The 26,427-nt window shown below is 33.9% G+C and overlaps 1 protein-coding gene and 2 long non-coding RNA genes across 5 annotated transcripts in view; 1 reads left to right on the plus strand and 2 right to left on the minus strand.

The window, feature by feature from the left end:
- The window catches only part of Tis11 (Tis11 zinc finger protein), a 34,217-nt gene extending 9,304 nt beyond the window's left edge, over window positions 1-24,913 (minus strand). For both annotated transcript variants that reach the window (XM_089734875.1, XM_089734874.1), the window contains exon 1: window positions 23,670-24,913. In XM_089734875.1, coding sequence (XP_089591001.1) covers window positions 23,670-23,732 — 63 coding nt within the window. In that variant the 5' untranslated portion in view covers window positions 23,733-24,913. The remainder of the gene's footprint in view (window positions 1-23,669) is intronic.
- Window positions 725-1,708, plus strand: LOC149501002 (uncharacterized). 2 transcript variants are annotated; one of them, XR_016324625.1, is made up of 4 exons: window positions 725-861; window positions 945-1,192; window positions 1,298-1,307; window positions 1,387-1,708. It is a non-coding gene; the product is annotated as an uncharacterized LOC149501002 (long non-coding RNA). The 2 variants fall into 2 exon arrangements; XR_016324626.1 differs by lacking the exon at window positions 1,298-1,307.
- LOC149501003 (uncharacterized) lies at window positions 1,706-23,662 on the minus strand. The gene is made up of 2 exons (XR_016324624.1): window positions 2,320-23,662; window positions 1,706-1,983 (listed from the first exon to the last, which is right to left on the minus strand). It is a non-coding gene; the product is annotated as an uncharacterized LOC149501003 (long non-coding RNA).
- Window positions 24,914-26,427: the final 1,514 nt, after the last annotated feature.

Below are 26,427 nucleotides of genomic sequence, written 5' to 3' on the forward strand. Positions count from 1 at the left end.
GCACACTAGCACCGCCTTAATTAGCTATTGTAGTCATTAACATTTTGTTAATATAATTTACAGAGAGTACTGCATTTAAACTGGTATCTTCATCAAGCTTCTATAATTTATCAATTATCGACAGTTTTTGAGACAATTTAGATAAAATAACAAAACTATTATTGAACATATTATTGAATTATTCAAATCATCGGACGAAACCATGGGAGGTAAGTCTTTGCAAATTGAAAAAATCTGTTCTCGTAATGAATTGTGAACATTTAATTTCCTTAACTTGTCTTTCTTTGTCTTGTTAGGCGTGAATGAGTAGAACCACTAACGGCCGTTTTCAATAACGTATCTGAGTTTTCGGATAGATAGCTATCTCCGAATATCAGCAAGAGCGTATCTATCCTTAGTTTGCGTTTCACAATCACGGATAAGTGCTATCTCTCTTTAACCAACAGTAGATAGCTTCTTCCCTCCGATTTATCCGAGCCTCTTGATACGTTTCGTTCTACTACAAATACGAAACAACATCAGGATCAAGACTTATTTTATTTTATTCTAAATTATAACTATAATTTAACCAGCATATTGTAGACTATCATAAACACATTTGTTTATAACAAAAAGTAATAAAAGCATATGTACATTTTTTTAAATTGGACGTATTGCCATTTTTATCCTAGTCGAAATTATGAAACGAAACGTTTTGACAGTCCGTTTGCCAATAAGCAGTGATCAGTTTCTTTTGTTTGTTTTTCTCTTGTTTACCTACTATATTAGATGATGACTTACCTCCAAAACGCTTTAAAACTTTCGTTTATAATTCTAAGTGTGTTTATAATTAAAGAGCTACAGTGAAATAAAATGAATTCTGTAAGTATCTATGAACTAAATTGATAATAATAATTTTACTTTGAAAACTTTGAGTTCAAGTTTAGAAAATATATCTTTTTCAGTCAAGAAAGGCAGCACCCATGACAAAAGATGAGACGATGATTCTAGCAGAACTTGTGGCGGCGAAAAAACATTTCAATTATAAGGCAACAAATGCCACAAACAATAAATTGAAGGAGCAGGCTTGGCAAACCCTTGTAAATGATTTTAATTCGTCGATTCGTCGTTTCCCACGAACTCCATCGCAGCTTCGACTAAAATGGGAAAACTTAAAGAACGCTACGGCAACATAAGAAACAACCTTAGTAAGGTTAGTATAATTAGTTGATTGTTTGTCTCTAATAACACATTGATAAACATGATTTTTTTCTTCAGGTTTCCGTAGTATTTGAAATAATTATGCTCTTTGTTACAGGCTGGAGGTGGTAAGGATTGCAAATGAAATTTTGGATAAAGCATGCACATTGTTGTAGGTCACATATAATATTTTTAACACTTTTACAGCCAAGCGGAAACAAGATGGAAGAAAAGAAATGCAAGGCTAGCATAGGGACAATGCATTAGCAGAATATCTAATAGCAAAAAAGAGACTTGACTTGGAAAATAAAGAAAAGGAGATTGTTGTAGCAAAAGTTAAGTTAGATTTAGATAATTTAAAAAATTAAAAATTACTTAAAAGGAATATTAAATTTCATAAATTAAGTAGGCAATAATAATTTTATGTTAGATAGTTTTTTAAGTATATGTACAAATTCTAAATTAAATATCTTGCATGTACTAACTACCATGTAATTATCATTTTGGAAAATAAAAAATAGTCAAATTATCTTTGGAGTTTATTTTATAAATTATCTTTGGAAGCAATTATTTATAAGTACATAGTTGTATTTCAGATGTAAGTTTTGAAAATTTGTTACGAACAATTATATTATTTTCCTGTAATGTATCTGCGACTGAAATTCCTGATTCTAATTCTTCTAAATTCATACTTCTGACGATATTATGCAGCATGGCAGCTATAATAACAGCTTGCATATTTTCTAGTTTTAATCTACTTTTCAGTGATGTACAGGGAGTCTTCTTTTACAAACACCAATGCATCTGAAAATTATACATTATTCGCTTAAATTATTTTACAATACAGTATAACAAGCTCTTAACTAAAAAAAAAGATTACCTCTCTATAGTATTTCTTGTTTTAATATGTGATTCAGTTTAAATCGTTCCGATTGAGTATGTGGGTTAATTAATCACGTTAAAAGATTCGGCAAGCAAATAGCAATTTCCAAGTCCACCTTGTTATCAATGTTTTCTTGATATGTAGATAATTTATTATAATAGTGTCATATTAAATTCATATAAACACCGAAATATATAATATAAATAAATAAAAATATAATAATAATATATAATAATAATAATATAAATAAGAAATACCTTTTCAATCGGAATGGTTAATTATAGTTGTATCATGAGTAGACCCAGGCCATCAAGCAACAACATTTTGAAACATCAATGATGCATTGCACACAAATTACACATTCAAAATACTCTTTTTCTATTTCTAAATTCCTCTCCTATATTTGAATCTGTAACACAAATATAAAATGTAGAGGTATCAGTGTGTAATAAGAATGAAGGTAAATAGCCTACCAGGTTATTGTATTAGTATATGAATGTCATTTAGGGCACCATGGGAATCCAGCAGTATTAAAGAATTCCTGTTGAGTGTGATTTTGTAACACAACAAAAATTAGGTATAATTTTGCTATTGCTATAAACAAATATAAGTTGTAATAACGAGTACTTTTATGGTTAAAATTTATCTTACCTTTTTGACGTTACACTCAAATATGGTCTCATTAAATTAATCAATTCATTCACAACACCTTTGCTCAGAAATCTATAGTCAAATTCGTAATTATTGATCTTCGCCATGTAATTCAGACGATCTTTATTTTCCTAACCATATGATATCGGCCTCACTATCACTATCTGCATCACAATCCATTATCATTTGAAATAATTCCATATCACTATCATCACTGCTACAATATGCCAATATGAAGAGAAACAATCATTAAATTATAGCGATTTACTTTCGAAAGATAAACATGCAACCGGCCGATTTTGACAGATAAGCGAATGCCCATACTAGAGATAGCGCCGCCTACCGGAGAGTTACTTAAAACTCATATTGAAACGGAAGTAAGCACGATTTGTATGAGCGTTCTATCTTTAGCAGGCTATCCGTCCTCCCGACGATGGATAGATAAATCCGATAGGAACTGCTGCCCGTCGATAGGTTATTGGAACGTAAGTAAGGACAAAAATATAGATTTGTCTATCTTTAGTAACCGAAACTAGGGATAGATAGGTTATTGAAAACGGCCGTAAGAAAGATCACGTGGAGTATCATTCGCCTTGGGGATAAGGCGCCCAGTATACTGAAACCAGTATTGCAACTATGCCGGGACTCAAATCCTCTGGTATATTTATTTCAATATAAATTCGTACCTACCCCCGCAATAAAGCAACGGTATAGTCCCACAAATGTACTCGACATTGGTAGTCTTAACTTTTAGGCCACAGATTTCAAGATCAATTTTAATATTTTCTTAAATAAGAACAGATTCCAAATCAGGAAATAAATACATACTTTCTCATTTTTAGGAATGTTCAATATTTAATTTCCCATATATGGTATATTTGTTTCGTGGTAAACGATCCTAAGCCGAAAGTGACGTGATGCAGATATCGGACTCTTATAATATATATTTTCCCTACCTATTCGCTGGTAGCCTTAGAGCCTATCCCAGCTACGCCCGGACGGGAATCTTGAATACTTATTCAACGCCAACAACGCTCATTTAGAGTATTCCTAATCAGGTTGCAACGTGAGGCCTTTTACGTACTGTACTCTACTTGTATAACTTACTGCTAGCATTTCCGTCATCCTTTGTCTCCAATAAATTGAACCCCTTTGTGATATTGTGTATAATTTTGGTATTAGGATACAGGCGTCCGGGTGTAGACAACTAGTGGTAGTCCTAATGTAATATAATGTTTGGAAGAGAACAAATCAAGGGTTGCCGTGGAGGTCACTTTTTGTTTTTTAATTATTTTTGATGGCTAGGCCAACTTCCAGCATGTGCTTAAAAATGAAGATACGTTAGTTAATTTTGTTTACCCAATATTTCTTCATTTTATTGTATATATGGATATGCTGGTTTCGGATAGAACCCGTTCTCCAATATCTATATTTATTTTTGCACCCAGCGGTTGTGTTTACTCCGCGCAATTAACATGCAAGTTATACTGCATGTGGAAATTACAAACACAATAGTATTACGCCACCGATTTCAGACGCGGTGTCGCGATCTGACGCCCGCAGTGTCAGTGGTTTGTAAGGAAACTATTAAATGATCTATAAATTGAACCCGGCAACAGGCGAAGGGTTACTCGCCGAATAGCTATTGTTTAATTTCAATGAAATTTAATTCATGCTTTTGTAAATTTGTTTTGCATAATTCGATGTTTTGATGTGTGCGCTTAAAACGGTTCCAATTCATTGAACAATTGTATTGATTTCGACAGTTTTTTATAAGTTACTAACTATAAATTGAGCTAGCTATGAATTGTATATTTAGAATAACGACCATTTTTTACTCGTGAAAATATTTTCCAACTTATGCGACTCTTTTATTAACGAATAATGTGGAGTAATTTGGCCACGGTCACGTGGTTCGTATTCGAAGTTCCAAACAAAGGCGCCTCGGTTTCGTTCCAAGCTTAGAGCTCGAACAACGAAGCAATCGCATCCACTTGTGCTAATGAAACACTTCAATTGAATTGGGGACATTAATTCAGTCGTCGTATCAGGTCACTGTTCAGATAGAAAGATATTTTTAATTTTTTTTTGCAATGCCCATAGAAAATTATTATTTGAATGCATACCTATTTCGAGTTAAATAAACAATTATGAACAAAATATATCATAAGTACAGCCTTTGTAGGCAGACGGGTAATTTTGTGTTATCTACATACTGTCAGATAACATAAAATTCTACTATTGATCATTGTAGATGGGACTAATTTACAAATAATGATCGAAGCCTCCACAGTCCACACCCACACGTAAAGACAAGCAACCAAAGTGCTAAGTGTAAGTAGGCGGTATAAGTGTTTGTTAAAATAAATGGACACACGAGCCCCCAGTCTATCTGATGTTAAGGGTTTAATCAGGAAACCAGTCCGCCATTTGAAATGTGGGTCGAAGTCTCAATTTCATTAGGGTATCGACTACCCTACCTTTCCAACCGGATGCTTTTTTTTTATATATAAACACATTAGTAAGTCGCCAGGAGCCCACGAAATATTTCAACGCTAGTACTTTAGGTCAATTTAGGATGCCTGCAATTTGTAATTAGTTGTTACAAAGAGTATTTATTATAAGTTAAATAAATAATTATAATTTTGTTTATGAACGTTATCAAAAACAAAGAAATCAGAATAGTAATTTAATTTGTTTTTATTATGATCATAGTGATGAATATGAATGAGTATAATAAGTTAGATGCAAAGTTAACAATTATAGATAATCTTTTGTCTGATTTATAAGAGCACAACGAGCAAGTTTGCCTTCGACAAAACGCTTTGAAATACTTAGTTTTAACATATTCATAACGAATTATTACGGTAGGATATGCGGTATTATAAATTTAATGATGCTGGCATTAATATTGTTGACCGTGTAGACTACTATTGCTCAAACGACCATAAATTAATAAAGGTTCTTTTAAATGATTAAATCTTCAGTGTTAAATTTAAATGAATGATGAGCTGACGCCTTCACCTAACGGTGACCTAACCTTCACATGTTCTTATTGACTCAGTAATCGGTATACTGTTAATGGATAAATTTATTTGAATTTTGTTTTTTATTTATTAAAGTCATTACGACTTCTTTTTTAAATGCACCTTTTTAAATTTATTTCCTGATGTGTTTAATATGAAAGGATATATATATTGATGTTTTGATAGATTCTATTAATGACTTTTGTTAAGTTATTTATTGTTCGTTAAGTCATTTAATTATTAACCATTTAATGCCTGAAAAGCTTTGTTTTGGTTGTTAGTTGTTGGAAAAATTCGGATGCCACTCATTATACGTTGATGGTATTAGGTGATAAACTTATTAAAAACTCAATCGAATTAATGCGTAACCAACACAAACAAATGTTTACTTTTGTATTGATTTTACTAGATGAATCCCACGATTCTACTCGAATTAAATTTAGGAGTTTTAAAATGGGCAAATGAGCTCACACCCGATACGTAAAGCGATAACCGAGGTTCAGAATAATACGAATTTAAATGAAATTAGAGTTTTTTTTGAGCTCGCAGCGTGGTAGCGACTTTAGTTATTTATTCTAAGCACAATCCCATTTTTATCTGTATCAGTTTGGCAGTTTTTTTAGTGATGCTCATATGAATTAATTTGCAAATAAATAACCAAACAAACTAATAAAAAAATCCTGTTATTTTCAATTATTTCACTTAAACACAAGATAATATTCCTTTAATATTATTTTAAATTTCAATAGAAAACAATAAATACATTTTTTTTGGATTCGGCCGACCACTGAGGCATCTCTAATCTCGAAAATAGGGTGCCGCGACCTTGAGGCAACAAAGAGTTCGCCGGCCAAATATTAATTAATTATTTATAACGTAACTCGTTTGGCCAGTCCGTGGCTCGCGTGTTGATTCTCCACTCACCATTAAGACCCGGTCAATAATGTTGATTGGACGTTGCACGATGTGTTTTATACTTATTGACGATTGGTGGCAGCCAAGCAGAGTGTGAAATTTGCCGTTCAAACTACAGCCATTTTCCTCCAAAATTCTCAGGAATTGCTTAGTCATGCAAAGATATTATGGTTATCTCATGTGTGACTCGACTTTTTGTAATAGATTGGTTTGAAGCTTCTGTTCCACATTTATTTTCAAATCCATAGGAAATTCGTCTAGGCATTTGAACATTAAAGAATTGATAAAAGTATATAAAAATATAGGCCACTTCTGCTAAATTATGCCATTCGTGAATCAATGTCAGTAAGACATTACGATGCTCACTACGGATCTACAGCTCAGTATACACGAGCGTGATGCACGCCACTGTTGGTTGGCGTTGTTTTTGCAATCACATGTAACCACCGTCACGCGACCTATTGATAATCTACATACATATATAGGTTGACAGAGGAGGTATACTGACAGAGCTCCATATAATTCTTCCTAATTCCAAATTCAATTGTGTATTCCTATTACAACGTTTGTTGAAATTGTGAAAATAATTGGTCACATCTAGTAAATATCGGCAAAGAGGACGACTTTTATAATTAGAGGGGACATTTTATATGAGCCCGGAAATGTAACACCGAAGGTCGGAAACAGACAAGACGGCCTTGCCGACGGCTGTGCCACTTTCTCCGCTGCAGCACCGTAAAGCCCACGTTGGTTATATACACACTACGAAACAATGGCTCGTTCCACGGGCTCAGTTACGCTGACGCATTCAATGGAACAACTGACATAATCATCCGAAATTACAGCGTTTCTATACGCAGATCGTACGAGGACAATTCGGATTACATTAGTGGTATCTTACAAGTCGGTTTTACACAAAAAACCTTGGTCTCCAACTGTGACGAGCCGTTCTCTTTGCGTTATTATGACCCACGCTCTGCTCTTTTGTAATTTTGATACGATTTATGTTAAGAATGTACCTTTTAACACAAATTAGATATTGTATCGAAAATGCGCCACAATGTTTTAATTTTCAAAGCTATTCAAAAAATATTGAACTATTAATTGAAATTTTGATACTTAAAGTAATTGGGCACTTGGTTACATTACCTATTACAAATTGTTTGCAAGATTTTGACTAAACCTAAACCAAACCGAATGAATAATTTAAAGAACAATCTATAATTCCAAAGAAACCAATTAGAAAACGCTCAACGATTACAGTCTTCACAGATGACTATCATAATTTAGTTTAGTTTCGCAATCGTCGCGTATTAAGTGTGAAACTATTTGTAATCATTTAAGTCACGATTTACGTAAATATTTGTTGTGCTTAGTGGTCACCCAAATTGGTTTTGACGTACAAACGCTACTCCGTGTTCTAATGGGTGAAATCTAAGGTCTTACTACGCAACGGTGGCGCGTTGCAAGCAAGTTTCGGCAAGTGTAAGTAGCGGCTTAGAGCGACTCTACGTGCCGAGGCAACCGCTGTTGTTAGGCAATGTTTTCACAATTCCTTGCTGAAATAGTGGATTAGTAAAATTGGCCACGCGGTAGATACGCCTACTCAGCTGCGAATTTACAACTTAAACATTTAACTATCTCATTAAATAATTGAAAATGAAAATGATTTAACTGTGATTATCTAACGGTTTAATTGTGTGAGATTGATTGGTAATAAACGTTGTAACCTTATAACTGGTAACAATGTTGTAACCAATCAATACCAAAGTGCTCTTTACCGACACTTCATATAAGTCGAAAAGGCATTCAGGAATTCACGTCAAAAAAAATTTTTTAAGAGCAACTGTATTGGTGGTTCTGCGTTAATATGCTAAGAAAATTGACACATTTACATAGTACCTGAACATATAAAAAAGAGCTCCACATCTTTTTAACTTTAAATAAATTCACGCTAAACAAATATCATCCGCCGTTGAATCGAAGTTAACGTTACTAATTACTTGTCACAAGAAAGTGGCTAAAACTTACCTGCAACAAATGGAAGAGACGCACTTATAAAACTGTCAGCTTAGTAATAATAAGAGCCAGGATGCATCCGATTGGAGGAGCATTCGTGGAAGTTATTTGGCGGATAAAATAATATAAATTTATACCTAGATGTTTTATGGTTTCAACTAGACGTTTAATGAGTAAAGTGCGTTTGTTATTGAATTTAATTAATAATAAATTGATTAACTTCTGAACAGTTCCAAAATCAAGAGTAACAACTTATAGGAGACATGCACTTATGCAAAATTGAGACTGCTGTTCGTAGACTTATATAGAAAAAAAATTATATATAAATATATATTTGCTCGTTAAAAACGAAGTCGTCGTCTTTGGTCTGTTCGTGGAGTAGGTGTGAGCGAGTGGCTGACCTTCACAGGAGGAGCAGGCGAATGTGCTCGTCTACACCGCTCAGCCCGTTTATAACTTTAAATTATTAATCCTTTTTTTAAATATTAATACTTAAATAACGAACACAATAATTTGGACCTTGAAAATTATCAGATCATTGTATGGTATGAAAGAAATACCAGATTAATTTGTGTTTGAAATGAAACTTTAAGCGCATGTAGGTACCCTATTAAATAATGTTTCTTATTACTAAGGCGTGTATAACATCGATTGTCCCAACGGAAATGGGCATTATAATGTGGAGAACACATTGTGCGAAAAAATTTGCAAGCGGCTCATCGCTGTTCATCTATCTAATTACTTGTTAATACGTCTTCATCGCAACAGATGTGCTACATCCGCTCTTTATTTTTTCGCATAATAGCCGTGTCATCTTCGTAACTGAAATATAGTCTTATTTAGACTGCTGATTTGACGAACCCATTTAACTATGTACCTATCGTGCGTCGCGCATTGACAACAAATAAAAAAAACAAAAAAACGTTAAATTATTCGATATCGACTACACTGTTACTTTACTAAAAATAAAATTAAAACACTACAGCCTAACGAGAGGCGGCTCCGTTTGAAAACAGAAGGTTTTAAATTGTTGTACGGTGAGCGGAGATTATATTATGATAGGGATTTAGTGGGAGCCGGGCGGCGTGGTATTACAAATAAAATCAGAATAGTGAACAACCGGCCGATTGCGTCTAGTTTCACTTTCGTTGAAGGAATATGCGGGTCAACGCAGTGCATCGATGCACTCGCGTTGCCCCCGCTTCCTCGACCTCGACTCGGGTTCACACATACCGTATTCACAATTATAATGCTGCCTGTCATAATGCATATCTTTAACTAGCAGCCCGCTCCGGCTCCGCTCGGGTCTTTAACAAAAATTTCAACGATATTTGACGTTGTTTTATTTTTTAAAATAAAATAACACTTATTGCGGCATAACTATAATAGTTAGACATATGCTGTCGCGACACTTTTTTTTAAATAATAATGTGTTCTACAAGGTCGTAGTATATTTATTATTTTATTCTATCATCAATCGTTTTCGCAGGGCACGCGATGTAAAGAATATTTTAGGTAATTTTTTTACACCTTGGGTTACATTATTGGAGTTTTAGTAAGGATCCCTAATTTTTTTTCAAAAAAGATTATTATAGCCTATGCCACTCGGGAATAGTGTAGCTTCCAAACAGTGAAAGAATTTTTCAAATCGGTAAATAGTTTCGGAGCCTATTCAATACAAATAGACAAACAAATCTTTCCTCTTTATAATATTAGTATTATTTTTAATTGTACAGTATTTATTTTTCGTTAGACCATTTTCTTTCGTAAACACGCAATTCACTGAAGTACTTCATTAATTCATCCGTAGCTTTCAGTTTAACAACTCCGATTGTATGACCTCTCTTATTTTAAAATGTAAACAATTCGTTATTTATCAAAGAGAACGTTTTGAAACTAAAGCATTTGCCAAACATTTGCGGCAATTCAAAGAAAGGCGGTCCTCGAGAAGCGGATACGACCATTTAAACGGTTATTTTTTTACATTTGACTCCAAGATATCGTAAATAAAACAAGATGACGTAGGGCACTTCAAGTTGAACAAACTGTCGTAAAACGAGATCATTTGAGGAAACGCTATCATCGATTGGTCGGAGATCATGACCTTTGAGTCTGCTATCTGTGTACTACTTTTGAATAGCTTATCGAATTTGCGTCACAGTAGTCTTTTAAGCTGACCAGTCTTGTAAATACATATACCTACAGTTGGCTGATAACTTAAAATCACATCACACGATTATTTTCTGCTATGTTGTGTGTTCTTTAAATGACGTCATCCAATACGGTTAAACAGTTCAAATATATTGCATTATATTTACTAACAGACTGAAAATTAGTTGCGGTCAAAATCTAGTTTTGTCATCACAGTTAGGTATGTCAGCTTATGGGGATTATTCACTGTAGCCAATCATATGAAAATAAAAAGTCAAGGTTATTATTAATAATTCAATTTTTGTTCATCTATTTACTCCAAGAAATATATCCGTGTTAATGAAAATCCTGAGATGGGTAAACATTTTTAAAAATAAAATCATTGTATATTTTTCTTAAGTTCCTTATTAGAAAATCTCTATTTTGTTTTGAGATATTAATTTGCATAAATAGCGTTGGGACAAGAGTATGAACCGAAAACGTCTTTAACAGAAAAATACCTGGTTTTTTTTTTAAAATAAAATTTAGACTTGTACTTAGTGCAGTAATGGAAAGTCGTAATTACGTAAAACATGTTAAGTTCGTTATCGCGTCCGTTTTCCGTGGGCGAGACCATCGGAGCATGGCTTTTCACGTCATGGCATAGACCACCCCACTTGTTACGGTGATGACTCCAATGGTGCAGAGGGTCCATAACATATAAGTCATGAGTTTAATAATAACATAACCTGTTACTGTAATTAGGCGATTATATTTAATCTATGATAATAATAAAAAAAAAAGTATTTTTCGTTCTGTATTTAAAAAAAATAATGTAACCAGAAATGAATACGGAACATCTTTTTTAATAACTGGATCATATTATTGCTTTGATAAACCACGATTAATTGTATTGGCGACATTAAAATATTTCCACCAGACTCGTTAATGGTGATGTTCAGTGAGGAATATACACTTCACGGACCCTTAGGCACGCAGGTACGTTCCGCTTATGCCCACCGGCGCAACGCGTACCTTTCGATAATGAAATAGATTTCAGTTGAAATTCCACCTGTATACACGACTTGTTATAACAACAATGCGTGTCAGACCTGCGATTGAATTTAAGATGAAATATTATACCTACTATTCTTAACAAATACACGATTGTAATGTTATTTTATAATGTTACATTTGCATTTTATCATCCTGTTGTGTATCATTAAACACACTGATAAGGCGACCACAAGCGCAAACATTTTCTACGAAAATGGAGATGAATTTCAACTATATTTGAATAAAAAAGGAAGAGTCGTTATCTCCAAACCAACCGGTAGTGATATGTAACGATAATTGAACCAACGGATATTCTCTCAGTGGGTCGCGATTTCGATCCGGTGGTAGATTCAGCGAAGCACTACTCTTGCTAAGGCAGATGTTAGTAAAGTCTGTCAGGCTGAACCCCGTGAGCTCGCTTACGCGTCCGGTAAAGCTAGTATAACCCCACGAACAATATAGACCACACATTTGGGTTATTGTCTATAAACCTATGTGTAAGCAAGCCAGACAAGAAACTGCTCCGAAATATCAATTCAAGAGCATACATTCCTGACAGCAGTATCAATTAAGTATTTCATAAGTTTAGAAGGTTCCAAGTCGAACCAACCACTACTCCACAAGACTATTTTAAAAGAGTACGTAAGCATCGGTAAATATTATTATAATTAGAATTTTTTTACATTCCGAATTTACTCACAGCAATTAAATCTAACTAAAAAAAGAATGGTGTTCAGAAAACCGAAAATTTAAAAAATCTATTACATACATTAACACAAAATCGATTCTGGTTTCCAACTCAATATTTAGTCATACAGCTAAAATAATTATAGGTAACACAAAACTTCAAAGCAAAATTATTAAATACGTATACTTTAGAATAAAAACAATCAATTGCGTGCAAGTGTATGATTGATAGTCACGGTTGAATAGGTTACAATTATTGAATAATATAGTGCCTACGTCTATGCCGCTACCATCGTTGTCTATCTCACTCCTTCAACGTGCACCAAACAGCGTTACGTAATTACCTGCCGTCATAGTTTTATGATGTTTTTTACTTCGGTCAATGAATCGGGAAATGCTTCTTTGAAAAACATAATTCTAAAACGAGCAGCTTATTCAACATCCTTTGATTAGTTGAGACTAATTGTGTTATAATTGTATTTTAATAAATAAATACTATGGTTTATTTGAAACGTTGGAAAATTACTTAATTTCGGATTTATTTTTATGGCAAACTCCTTGTTCCACATTTCTTGACACCAGCGTAGATCAGTTTTAATTTTGCTAAAGTTTTTTTTAGAACAGATGTCTGTATATTTGTTGTTCCTTTTGTCAGTGGGACAGCTCTTTTTCCTACCTAAGCTGATCGTTTAAAGAGACCATATCAGCGTCACCGGGCTAGTAGGTGAGCTCACGGGGTTCAAACCTGATGATGTTGCTAACACGAACCCTAGCAAGAGCTGTGCATCTCAGAATCTACCACCGGATCGGAAACGCGACTCACTGAGAAGATCCGGCGAGAAACTCAGTGGGCTGTGGGACAACCATAACATAATACAGTTCAGATTGGCTCTGATGTCTCAATTTGAACGCCGACCTACACGTAACGTATCTATGATGTCTATGTCTACGTTCTCCGCTAATCACTTTAACCTTATTCTTATTCAATCTAATAATGAAGAGAATTATATGTGATAAAACCAACACATTATCAACACACAAAGCTAGTCACATAAGTCACATTCGTTGACGTCATATTTCCAGTCCTATTCCCTAACCGGAGAAAACTGGCCTCTAAACTATTGACCCGGCATGTGCTACTCCTAGTATTTTAGATTTAGACTTTAGTATTATGCAATATCGCGGCAGATTTCTTGATACATTTTAACAATATGAACTTTGAAAAACATCATTATACACCTTATAAATATTTATGTGGTTTGGTTTATTATAACAAAGGAAAGAATACCAGGTTGTGTGACAAAGTTTTGTTTACGGTCGTAAATAGAACAAAATTTAATTACGCACTAAATTATTATAACTATACAACGGAATATATAAATGACGATGCACGGCTTTAGCGTGTCTATACCTAATTATCGATGTATGCTGTAACGTCGTGTGACGCAAACTATTTAACTTAGGAGTATTCCATAAATTTGCATAAATGTAGTGTAAACTAATTAGTTTATTAATGAATATATCTTCATAGAGGATCGACAAAGGGCCTGTAGTCAAAACATGGGCATCACAATGACATTAAGCGTTTACGTGATATTAAAATTTCGCAAGACAGGTAGTGCCATCGGAATCAATGGTTTCGAAAAAGGCCACGATGGATGCCACCATGTGACATGGGTTATGTAAACGTTAGATCGACACTGACCTACCGACAACGGACAACGCGCTACTTTCCTTTCAATATTGACACACAATCTATAAGTATACGTTCACTATCGCTCAACTTAGCTACGTGAGCAACGGCACAACATAGACTGTAAAATCACCACGCTAAATGGATATGGCGATCGTCGGTTTCATAAAAAAAACTATCGATTGAGACACTTAACATACTCTCAATGGAAGATTTAAATTTGAACAAATCTGCAAAATATTAATTTTTTACCGGATAATTAATTACTCGATACCACTTTAAAATCACACTCATATCATCAATTTAATAATCAAAGTATTCAAGAGAGTAAAAATGTTTGTACCCAAATTATTGTCAAAATATACCTTGTCCATTAATTATTATTACGCTCGAAGTTTTTATTGTTGTGGTACGTTAAACCAGTTTGATCCGTGGGTGGTTGGTTGTCTGCTATTACGAAATATTACACAGTAAATTAATGAGACGTGACAAAGCTCACAAGTAAGTATCTCTTGTCTATTATTTACGTGCAACAATATCTATTTTATTCAGTTGTCCATAAAATTTTTGTAGAATCGTTTTCCTTTGCTTAATTGTTTTGGCTTCTTTATGATTCATTCAATTTATAATACTTTCTAGCAAACCATGACTTTTTTCCTTTGTCAGAATCGTTTTCCTTTGCTTAATTGTTTTGGCTTCTTTATGATTCATTCAATTTATAATACTTTCTAGCAAACCATGACTTTTTTCCTTTGTCGTATCACTCTTGTCAGAGCGGTCGTGGTCGACATTCAGTATCATTGCTGTGGCCAGACGTTATGCGCCTCACGAGCAATCTTTGATGACTTACTCTAGTTTAAATATTTAATCATCATCATCTGCCCAAAGAGTCGTCCACTGCTGGACAAAGGCCTCTCCCAATCCACACACAAATATTACGATTTATTTATTACTAAATATTTAAATTGACTGCATGACTAAACAAATAGCGAGGACAGTAGAACCCGGACACATACATTAGTTGCTTACAACACACAACAATACAATACATAGCGTATACACGTCTATCGGGTCGTATGACACACGAGACATCCGTGAGGTCGTCTGATAGCAAAAATTGCGCAGTAAATTTTCAAATTATAATTATTACTCGCGTTTGTTATTATTTAAGGAAAAATGATCATTACGAAAACATGTTTATAATTAATTTTTTAAACGAAAACATAGCTTTATTAAAATTTAACTAAAATTTGCTTTATTATTATGCCTGAAACGTTATTGCATCCTTCGGCTATTATATTTCTGCACAATATCATTAGAGTTTTAAAGGGCTTTAAGCATCCGTACCTAATGGGTAAGACGTCCGATGTATTCGCTTCAAGTGCCACGAGAATGCAGTGGTAGTAATAAAATCTTGTAAATATGTACTTTTCAAAAACTCAAAATCGCTTAAGTCGCGTACTCGTGGTAGGTCAGGCCTGTGATGTTTCTACCGTGAAGCACGAAGCACGCCTTGCATTATAAAGAATAGGGCAACCCTTGTTATTACAACACAATTGAAAATTTGATATCATGCTTTTGATATCATAAAATGGGTGACAGAGTTCACTTGTTAAGTTTCAAATAATAACACCCCTGCCCGTGTCTACCAATATATGTACATATATAAAATTATCGAAAACAAATCAACTGTTAAAATATCGAGTACATAACTCTTTGCATTAAGGTCAACACTAGTATCGAATTTGCTTTTTTAGCAGTAAAAGGTTCGGTTAAAATAATCGCACAAATGTCATTCTTATGCAATTGTAATATGAACCTCCTATCATATGGAACTTATTCACAATCGGTTTAACATTATGTGGGCAGGGAACTCGGTACCCAAATACGCTATTAGAAATGATTATTTAATCTCGCCATAATTTGTTATTCTGGCCGGACAAATATCGTATCGTATACTTCAATTTAAAAATAATAACTCACTTGATTACACGTGAGCGTTAACTTCGATTAAATGTGACATTAAGTAGAGAGAGAGACAAAAGCGACAATACGACTCCATTGAAAAAATTCAATAGCGCATTTCCTGTATGCGAACGCTTAAGACATTGGGGCATGCGCGGATTATAATCACTATGTAATATATACCTAACTCCGCGTTTGTGCAACAGCTTATGCAAACTGCAACCTCGTAGTTCGTACGCAATCTATGCTTGTCGATTAGGTCGTTGCCGAGTTTCTCTCAGCCTTTATCAAGGCGAATCTTCGAGCGCTGAATACAGAATTAGTTCATTTCGGTATTATTATGATAAAATAAAATGCATTTCGATTCAACGTATTTTCAAATATACAATCGTTTTTCGACAACGTTGGCTCATATTTAAAATCGTTCTAAAAGCGTAAATATTTGCGAAAGGCAATTGGTGCAAGAAATGCAATTGTGAAATAGTTAAAAGTAAATGTTGTACAGACAGATCGATGAGCATTGAAACGCGTAAAGTATTAGTATGCTGTACATTTTTGCAACTTTACAGGAGAATCATATGTAAGGTTTAAAAGTTAAGAAAGAATATAATAACAAAAAAACTTCTTTAGCTATTTGAATTTATGTAATCTTAATTGCAGTTCAATTCAAAACATGGAATTGTTTATGATAATACCAAATAAAACAGACCTTTAATTACAAAGGTAAATGTCGCTAAAACCAAATGGCCTTTCACTCCTCGATATGTTAATAAACTTAATGGTTGAATAAACATAATTTTTAAGTTTAGTTTAGTTCCGATTAAGCCTGGTTGCAAACAAAGATCAGGTTTTTAGATTAGACTCGCCTTTTCGGATATCCTATGCACAATCATAACAAATGTTCCTCATAAGCACGTGTTCAATTTCTGTCAGTCTCGAAAATAGTTTACAACTACTCTTCTGGATTACGAGTATTCGTAGACAATACATAGTTTCTTTAATATAGTCCCGTTTCGTCACTTGACAATTGAATAAAATTAAAAAAAAAACAAGTCCGACTTCGTAGTAGGTAGGCGTGGCGCTAATCGTCGTCTTAACCGGAACGCCGAATGTTGTTTTGATATTGCGCAACGTAATGTTGTGTGGTTCTTTATGAAGAATTATGTAAAGCGGTGGATCGCATCGAGCACAAGTAGGTAAGCGAGCGGCGAAGTTGTCGGCGTTGTGGTAATGGTAAAAGTGTTACGCCGTGTGCTCGATTCCACAAGCAGTGAGTTTGCTCGTGACGCAACAAGCTCGGCGAATGTGTGCCAAAAGTGCAACCAAACCTTTAGTTTTTTGTTAAACATGTGTTGTATACAAACTTAATGTCGGTTGTTATATAATTTGAAATAAGAAATAGCATCCAGGTCAGATGAAAACAAAAACGATAATCGAAATTAGAGCAATAGGAACAGATATTTGTCACGGTGTGTGTGTCTTCTAAGCCTAGGATCTGTCATGATAATAATGATGTATAGTATGTTTGCAAGGAATATCCAATATTCTGATGTAATTGAGATCTTCTTCATCTAACTATCAAACTAATTTTCAGTGAGAATTATCAAAATTACAGAAATTGTCTAAGTGATGCAGCAAATTCATTTATTATTATTGTACGGATAACACGTTAAATAACCACATTGTGTTTTTTTTTAGAAAAACATTAATAATGTCTGTTATCAGCCGACGTGATAAGATAGTGTACAGTACCCTTTTGTTTATGCACTGCACTCCAACATAAGACCTTAGATAATGCATTATCTATACAAGTACAGTAACTATGTATGTATTACCGTTTATTTGCTTACTCACTCCTACGTCTTGTGCGTTATCCAGTTTATTTATTTGTAAACAAATATGTTTCATTTGTGACATTTCAATTTATTTGATTAATTAGTCTTTCAACGCCATCTTTGTTTTTAAGAGGCCTCTGTAAATCCTATCAAGGTAAGGTCAATCAACTTCGATATAATACTTATTTTTCATTAAACGAAATTAAAAGAGTAACACCAAGAGGTTACATCCATGGAACGTTAAGGTCCCAATTTAATTTTAGTTTCGATTTCAAATTATACTCATTACTTTACAGAAGGAGTACTTAGTGAGAGTAATATTATGGAAATTGAAAACGATTTGTTTATTGAGTGTATTACAAAATTGCCAAATAACTATTATACTTCAATGATGATTATAAGAAGGTTTGGTCAATTATTGATGCTCATTAAATATGTGTTTTACACTCTAAATTTTGTACATTAAGTAAAGGACGTAGGTACCGCGAAATCGGTCAACATCGTAATCACCCAGATAATATTGTCGGACATTACGCCCTGTACTTACTTCGATCATATCTACAAATATCATCAGACAATGGAAATGATTAAATTTAATTATGATCTTGCCTAATCTTTCGTTACGAAACCGTATTTTTTTAATAATCGAATTATATTTTGTAGTGTTGTAACCTACACTAAAATCGATTTTATTATTATTTCCAGAACGTGTCTCGAATGTATCATCACTGGACTGTGTGCAACCATCGTGGGCGTATTCTACAATGCCATTTCGACTGGCAGTAAACCCATCAATTTATGCTATCGACATCATTAGCGATGAACTGCGAATTCAACAAAGATCAATCGTGTCAATATGAATTAGCGTTGTTAAATGTCATAATCATACCATACACACATTTTGTGTTTAATTAGAAGAAACAAAGAATTTGTATGAATTGCAAAATTTTAGCTTTATAGGTCCTGTTTGATCTGGGCGTTAATAAATCTCAAAGTCAAAACACGTAAATTAAGTGTATAGAGAGACCATTTATTAAATTGTACAAATTTATTGAAATATTTACATTAAGCAGTGGGTGGCATGGCGAGGCTGTCGCTGCCACAACGCCTTTGTGTGAAACCTCCGTTATTGTGTCAAATCGATTTCTAGTGTTTATAATACGAGCTTCGCAGTACTGTGGCATCTTCGCATTGAGCAACCGAATGTTCAAGGCGAGCTACATATTAAAAATTTAAACAATATTTACGCATGTTTCGACACCGACACCTTGGCGCGAACTGACCACATCAGAGTGTGTAGTAAATCCGAATGTGATCGTCGTTCCGAGGCCGTTTCGCATTAAAGGAACAAAGGGTTGACTCACGTCCGGACTATAGTCGTCGGAGAAAGGAGACGGGTTAAAAATAGAACATGGCGTTTAAGAGTCCAGTGGTCGCTTGCGACTGCCATTAACGCTTTCGTATTGTTTATTAGTATAGTTTGAAATTCAAAAAAGTTTCAAAATCCGAAAGTTACTTTTTGTTTTTCTCCGATTTACTTTATAAGTTAATAATTTATTAGGTAAATGAAGTGGAATCAATTTAATTAATACGATAAGGATTATAATAGTACCGCTGGAAAGGAAATTGATAGCGACATAAATCACATTATGTATTGCAATGCAATTCATCAGTAAGATCGACTCCACTGAGTTTCACTTTTTAGTGAGTCGCGATTCAGATCCGGCGGTGAATTCAGCAAAGCACTTCTCTTGCTAAGGCTAGTGTTAGCATTTAAGGTTGAGCCCCTGAGCTCATCTACCAGTCCGAGCGTGTTTGGAAATAGCCCCTTAGGCTACCAGCGATTAGGTAAAGAAAAAAAGAGATCGATAAATATAATAATATTAATAATAAGTTCGCACAAACAACCGTACCAGCCAGCAACTATACTCTGACGGGCATTGTTTGCGCTGCACTTAAAGGTTTCCGCAACGTCTGGTTAGGAAACCACCACGACAGCTGAGGACGACGCCAAAACAGGCTCTTTGAGAAACCTTTCCAGTTTAGATTACGAAAACAGTGGAAAGCTTGTACTGCAAATTTGCATGAATCTATGCACAGATAATTCTATTAGAATTGAATCTTATTAATACAACTAGCGACCCGCCCTCGCTTCGCTTCGGAAACATTAAAACACACATGAAATCAAAAAAATAAAATAAATAAAAAATTTAAAAAAATAGCCTATGTTCATCAGGGACAATGTCGGCTTCTAATGGAAAAATAATTTTTCAAATCGGTCCAGTAGTTTCGGAGCCTATGCGAAACAAACAAACAAACAAATCTTTCCTCTTTATAATATTAGTATAGATAAATAAAGAACTCCACCAATTAAAGAAAACTAAAGTGCTTTACGTTCTATATTATTGTAAAATATTCCAACTTGATTCTCTAATTTTAAAATTTATTTCAGTACAGAGAACGTATATATAATTTTAAAGACTATAATGTTGATATTATGATATCAGAACGTCTTAGCTTTATAACAGGCTGGTATAACAATCAGTCTTTTATCAGAACACGTGGTGTGCTAATCGAATCGCATGACACTTTCCAGTTCTAGAGTAAACTTTACAATCATTTTTAAGTCTAACTGAATTTATTCAATCACTGTATTTCTAGAATAAGGCCCTGGAAAAACCCAGAAAACTTTGCCTCCTAAAAAAAAGGTTTAATATATTTACTTGCGGACACGTTGCACGTTTTTCAATAAGACAAGACGTGTCCCTATTTTAAACTTACAACCGAAACTTCCAGAACACAAAGACTACAGTGAACAAAGAATCCCTTTATTCGGGTCTAACAGGGGTGGAAAAAATAATGGCAAGCGGTTGTATTTGTAAATTCCCTACAGGTAGACAGACGGTTGTAGGTGTATGTATTCATCGAGTCGGTGTAAAGTGGTTTTTGTCAACGGAGCAATATTTTTCAATATGCACCTTTCGAAATTCCCACTGCGATTTGCATCGTTATACGGGGCAATAACAACAAAACGATGCGTTTCCAATATCAAATTTAAAATTTAACTAAACGATATCCAATATCAAATTTCAAATTTAGGTAACTAACTAGATGTTACATGAATTCATAACTAAAATAATTTATTATATTCCTATGCTGAAAGTTTTGCGGTCTATTTATTTTATTATCAGGTTCGTAAAACTTAATTTTTTCTAGTTTTATTCAACACACTAGTTTGTAGCGCGAAATTACACTAGCACAACATTTTTGTAAAAATTATGACAAAATACTGATCAGGGAATTATACTTTATATACTAACAATGCCCTTATTACCAGTTTTACATAAATATCTATGTATAGTTTTACATAAAGACAACCCCATAAAAAATAACAACCCCGAACAAGTGAATTTTACGCAAAGTAAAAGATCACAAAAAAATAAGCAGGTAGTCTTTGAGTAGGGCGAACCATTTATAACTATATGTGAGAACCAATAAAACCGGTTTTAGTTTATCTCTTTAAAACGATACCAAATTTTTATTAGACAACTTTCAACTTTAAGTCTTTGAGTTACAGACGTTTATTTTTTTCTTTTAAATACTTCGCCTCTCTTTTACACCCCTGCAGAGATTTGAAAAGGACCAGACATTTTAAAATATACCCAAATATTATTTATCTACTTCAAGCGGTTTGTATTCATTTATTATTATTTCAATCCTAGGTTGTGGTGGATGTATTTCGATTTTATTCTTTGATATTTAATAATTCTTAGAGACTGATTTTACTAGTTTTAAAACTTCAAAATCAAAAAATAAATTTATTTATCAATATTACAAAATTATTTATCGGACTGTTCACATTTACAATATAAAGATTATGTGAACTTGGTACGTACGCGTTCTTATTTCTTATTCGCGTTTGCAATTAAAAACATTAAAGGCATTTCATTTATTTAGGGTTTCAAATTAAAACATCTAAGATCGTTATTTTGATTATTTTGATGTTCGTTTTTTTTTTTTTTGCTTTGATGGGTGGACAAGCTCACAGCCCACCTGGTGTTAAGTGGTTACTGGAGCCCATAGACATCTACGACGTAAATGCGCCACCCACCTTGAGATATAAGTTCTAAGGTCTCAGTATAGTTACGACGGCTGCCCCACCCAGCAAACCGAAACGCATTACTGCTTCACGGTAGAAATAGGCAGGATGGTGGTACCTACCCGTGCGGACTCACAAGAGGTCCTACCGCCAGTAAAAATAAATAATTATTTTCCGAAGTATATACCTTCTTATATTAAGTATTGTATCTGTCATATATTAAGTAAGTAAATGTGTTGTTCTGTGCTCATTTTTTTATAACTTTGTTATTCACATAAATTGCTGCAGTTTTGTTGATTTGTTCATTTAGAATGACCTATGCCTAATTGAATAGTAATTTCCAAAAGTCATCATTTGACTAATACAAATTTTTACATTCTAAGACTGAGTCTCGTCTTGCAACTTATGTGGCATGACGCAAGTTCAAACATGTCAGGGCAACTGGTTTTACTTTGGTGTTTCTTATTTTTCGAATGGAATCATAAAAATAACGTTGCATTAGCGTAATTTTTTTAATGATTCAAGAGGAATAAATCTGATGGAAATATGTCCGGTTCAATCAATACAACACAATTCAACTTTATTTTATTAATTATTATATATTTTCTTGAAGGTAGTGCGATATTTTTGCATTAGATGTTCCATTTTAAAACTGAAAACAGTACCCTCTTTTAAGCTTTTTACGCTAAAGGTACGAAATATTTGTATTTAACGATTCTTCTGATTGTGATGACCAGTTCAAAAAATAAGGCACCATTGGCTAGATAGCATTATAAATGCAAGAATTACATACTTTTTAAATTAATAATCGTGCTACTGAATTTCTGTGTTCAGAAGGAAAACATTAAAAATTACCTACTTATAAATTATTCTTAGTAATTTTGAATGAATGCCTTTAAACCAAAAAATGTATTTCAAACAATTTAGGCATATTTGTGTGTGTGTGTGTGTGTTTGTGTGTGCACACCGCGTATCTTCATATTACCTAACTTTCTTCTGAATCAGATAATACGGCAGACGCATTTTAATAATTTCTATATTAAAATACTTGGTAATAATCGCCCTACTCTTAATCATGGCTATTGAGTGCTTTAGAATACTGTTAATTTCATTACAATTTATCTTAAAACAGAAATGAAAATTGCTGTTTCATTAGAGTTGCACCTTCAAAGATAAACTGAGATTATTGCTATCTAATGGGTACGGGTGTAGAGAATTGTGGATGTAGGTACCTACATCATAATATTATCTAAGATGGTCGATTGAAATTTTAAGACACAATATTTAACTATGTGAGCGGAGAAATATACGAAACACCGCGAATATTAATGAGCAATAAGTCGAATAAACATTGTAGGAATCAACCCCACCACAAACATTACAAGACTACCTACTCGCGATTGCTGATTGAAAATCAGTGCTGCCCAGTTATAAAATAATAGAACAACATCACATTCACAATGAGAATATTTATCGTCCTCCAGAATGTGTAAGCTAGGCGGTATTTAGGAAATAAATGATTCAAACTTACCTTCAAGAACAGATCACCAAAGTCATGCAGGGCAGACTGATGCATTATGGCTGTAGACATCATGTATGCAAAACGAACTCGACACTTAATCCAGATTTTATTCTTATTTCTTGATGTTTCTTTGGAAACTGATCCACTGTAGCACGAATATATAAGGTCGACGAACTCACTGTGAATTTTAGGTTAGCTGATGAAAAGTTCACGAAGACTTTTGAAGATGTTTCCAAAATCCTTGCGATTTTATAGTTCAATTACTGAGGTCGTTGCTTTTTTGTTTATCGTTCGGTGATCAGTTTGTTTCCGAACTAGTTGGCCAAGAGGCGATTTTGTTGCCCCTCCAGATTTAAGCCAAAACAGTAATTTTGAACACAATTTCGCTATCGCAGCGAAAATGTACAAAACAGTCCTTTGTTTCGAAAAGTTTTTTACAACCTTTTTTTCGCGTCTATACGGAAACACAAATTTTGGTCAAATTCTGCGCGAACTGCGTCAAAGTTAACTTCTACAATACAAACTTTTTTGTAGTTATCGACTTTATACTCCAAAAAGTTTTTATTCTAGTTGTATAAATCGTAAAATTTCAATAATAAATCGCAGCGTCAACGTCCGCGCAAAACGCACCACACGTACATTCCGTATCACGCTTGCTCGCGCACTGATCTTGTTGTAGTGTGGCACCTCGCCTTCGCCCGCTTCATCGTCGTGCTGCGGTTGGCGCGGCAGCGGGCGGGTGAATTTTGTTTTCAAATCAAACAGCGCGATCACGTTTTGGAACGAGATTCGTTTGCCGCTCGGGTGCGTTCGGCCATTTTCGGACCCTGTTAAATTCCATCTCTAAACACTAACATATTTTGATTACACAAATCGTAATATATATAGTTCAAAAATACTATCATAAACTAATAACATGTTTTAAACTTCAATTACAAACTAAAATTTCAATTGCCAGTAATGAAAAAGAGTCGATTGTGATTAAAGCTTAAGTCTGCTCATTGTTAAGATATGATAATATGAATATTTAAATTATAGGAGAAAATAATAAATTATTGATAAAAGGAATAATTGTAAGGAAAATTAATAAAATTGGCCATATGATCCTATCCCTTCGGCAAATTCATATACTGGAACTTACTTTTGTTTAAAATAATAATATTAAGCCTAGTAATGATAGGAATATTCGCAAGTAGAATTTACTATAATAATTGTAGGGATCTACATAATATATCTTCGATCAACATTTTTTATAATGGCAGGATAGCAGTTTATCTAGAGACTACTGCTTAGCCAGGACTGATGAGCGAACCTGAGGGCTTAGTCAGAAGGGCTCGATCAAGAGTACGTTTATCTCGTTATTTTTTTCATTTCACATTTACAAATCTTTCCACTATCTTGCTACACATAATGTTTGAGATACACTGGCCTATTGTTTCCGTCTTATCTACAGTGTCACGAAATACTCGTATATATATTAAACTGGAAAACCCAATCAAAACTGCTTTGGGTGTTAAAAATATTTTGGTAAAGTTATTATCACGCATAAAACCCAAGTCCACCTTGGCACTAAACAAAAACTTGTGATTTTTGAGCTGAACTGAACTGGTTCTCTACCAATCGAGATGCACAAACAAAACGACACGGCGCGTCGAGCGTGCCCTTAACAACTTTAGTTACTAACAAATATTACGGGTCTTATGTACTTACTTACACAGGTGTATTTAAAAATAGTTCCGCACGATAAATTATAATATAAATCTTATGTTATTATAGGTAGAAATTCATAATATTAATCCTTTTCAAAAACTAGGATAGGATACTTATACGTTCATAATGTTTTTTTACAATGCATCTCATGTGAGGCCATTAAATATGAGCAATGAGGGATGTCGAGCGGTTGTCGTGTACCTATCTTCGCGTTAGTTTATGAGTTCATGACTTACTTGAAGAACAACATTTATGGCTGGCTTCTTTAAAAACAATGAATACGATGTTCGTTTTGAAAGTAAAATTTACGCTTAAAGTAATCAACCGACATAAATAGCTGCTAAAGTTTGTAAATCAATAGCACAAATACACGAAACTATTAGGCAGAAATACTTTAAATCGCTTTCGCCCATCTCTAGAGCGCTGTCTGTAGCTGCGCTCGACTGCGTCTCTCGAACAACTTTTTATAATGATATTCGTTGGTTGCAAACCCGTTCAACGGTTTTAGTCAGGTTTTAGGTTTATGAAGTACCGATCTTACGGGAATCCAAACGAGATTGTTTCATGTTCACCATTAAAATGTTGATTTCATGTTTTCGCATTCCTGTTCATTGTCTTAAAAAAGTTAACAAGGGTTTTTTTTATAAAATCCATAGCCTAATATTTTATTGAAACTGCAATGAACGTTGAAAATTTTAATGAACGAAAACACATAGGACGGATACAAATTTGAATTAATTAATTCATAAATAGAAGGATAATGTGTATCGCCGGAAGTGCTGAACATTTATCGGTTAAGATTAATAACAAACGTACCGAAATGACGACGACGTAAAATTGAAATTTAGACTTACAGTTTTAATCCAAATATTTGTCTTTTAAATTACTTATTCAGGAGGACATTGATTTTCATAATAATTGTTTTATGTGGCTTAAAACCTCAAACGTTGCTTGCAACACTAGACCTTATATTATTCGTTAGCTCATAGTAGCAATTAAGCAAGATGATAATATGTCAAACACAGTGGTGCTAAGAGAACGTCTTATGATTTGAATA

This window comes from Bombyx mandarina, chromosome 18, assembly GCF_030267445.1.
Source record: "Bombyx mandarina strain Sakado chromosome 18, ASM3026744v2".
Taxonomy (NCBI): domain Eukaryota; kingdom Metazoa; phylum Arthropoda; class Insecta; order Lepidoptera; family Bombycidae; genus Bombyx; species Bombyx mandarina.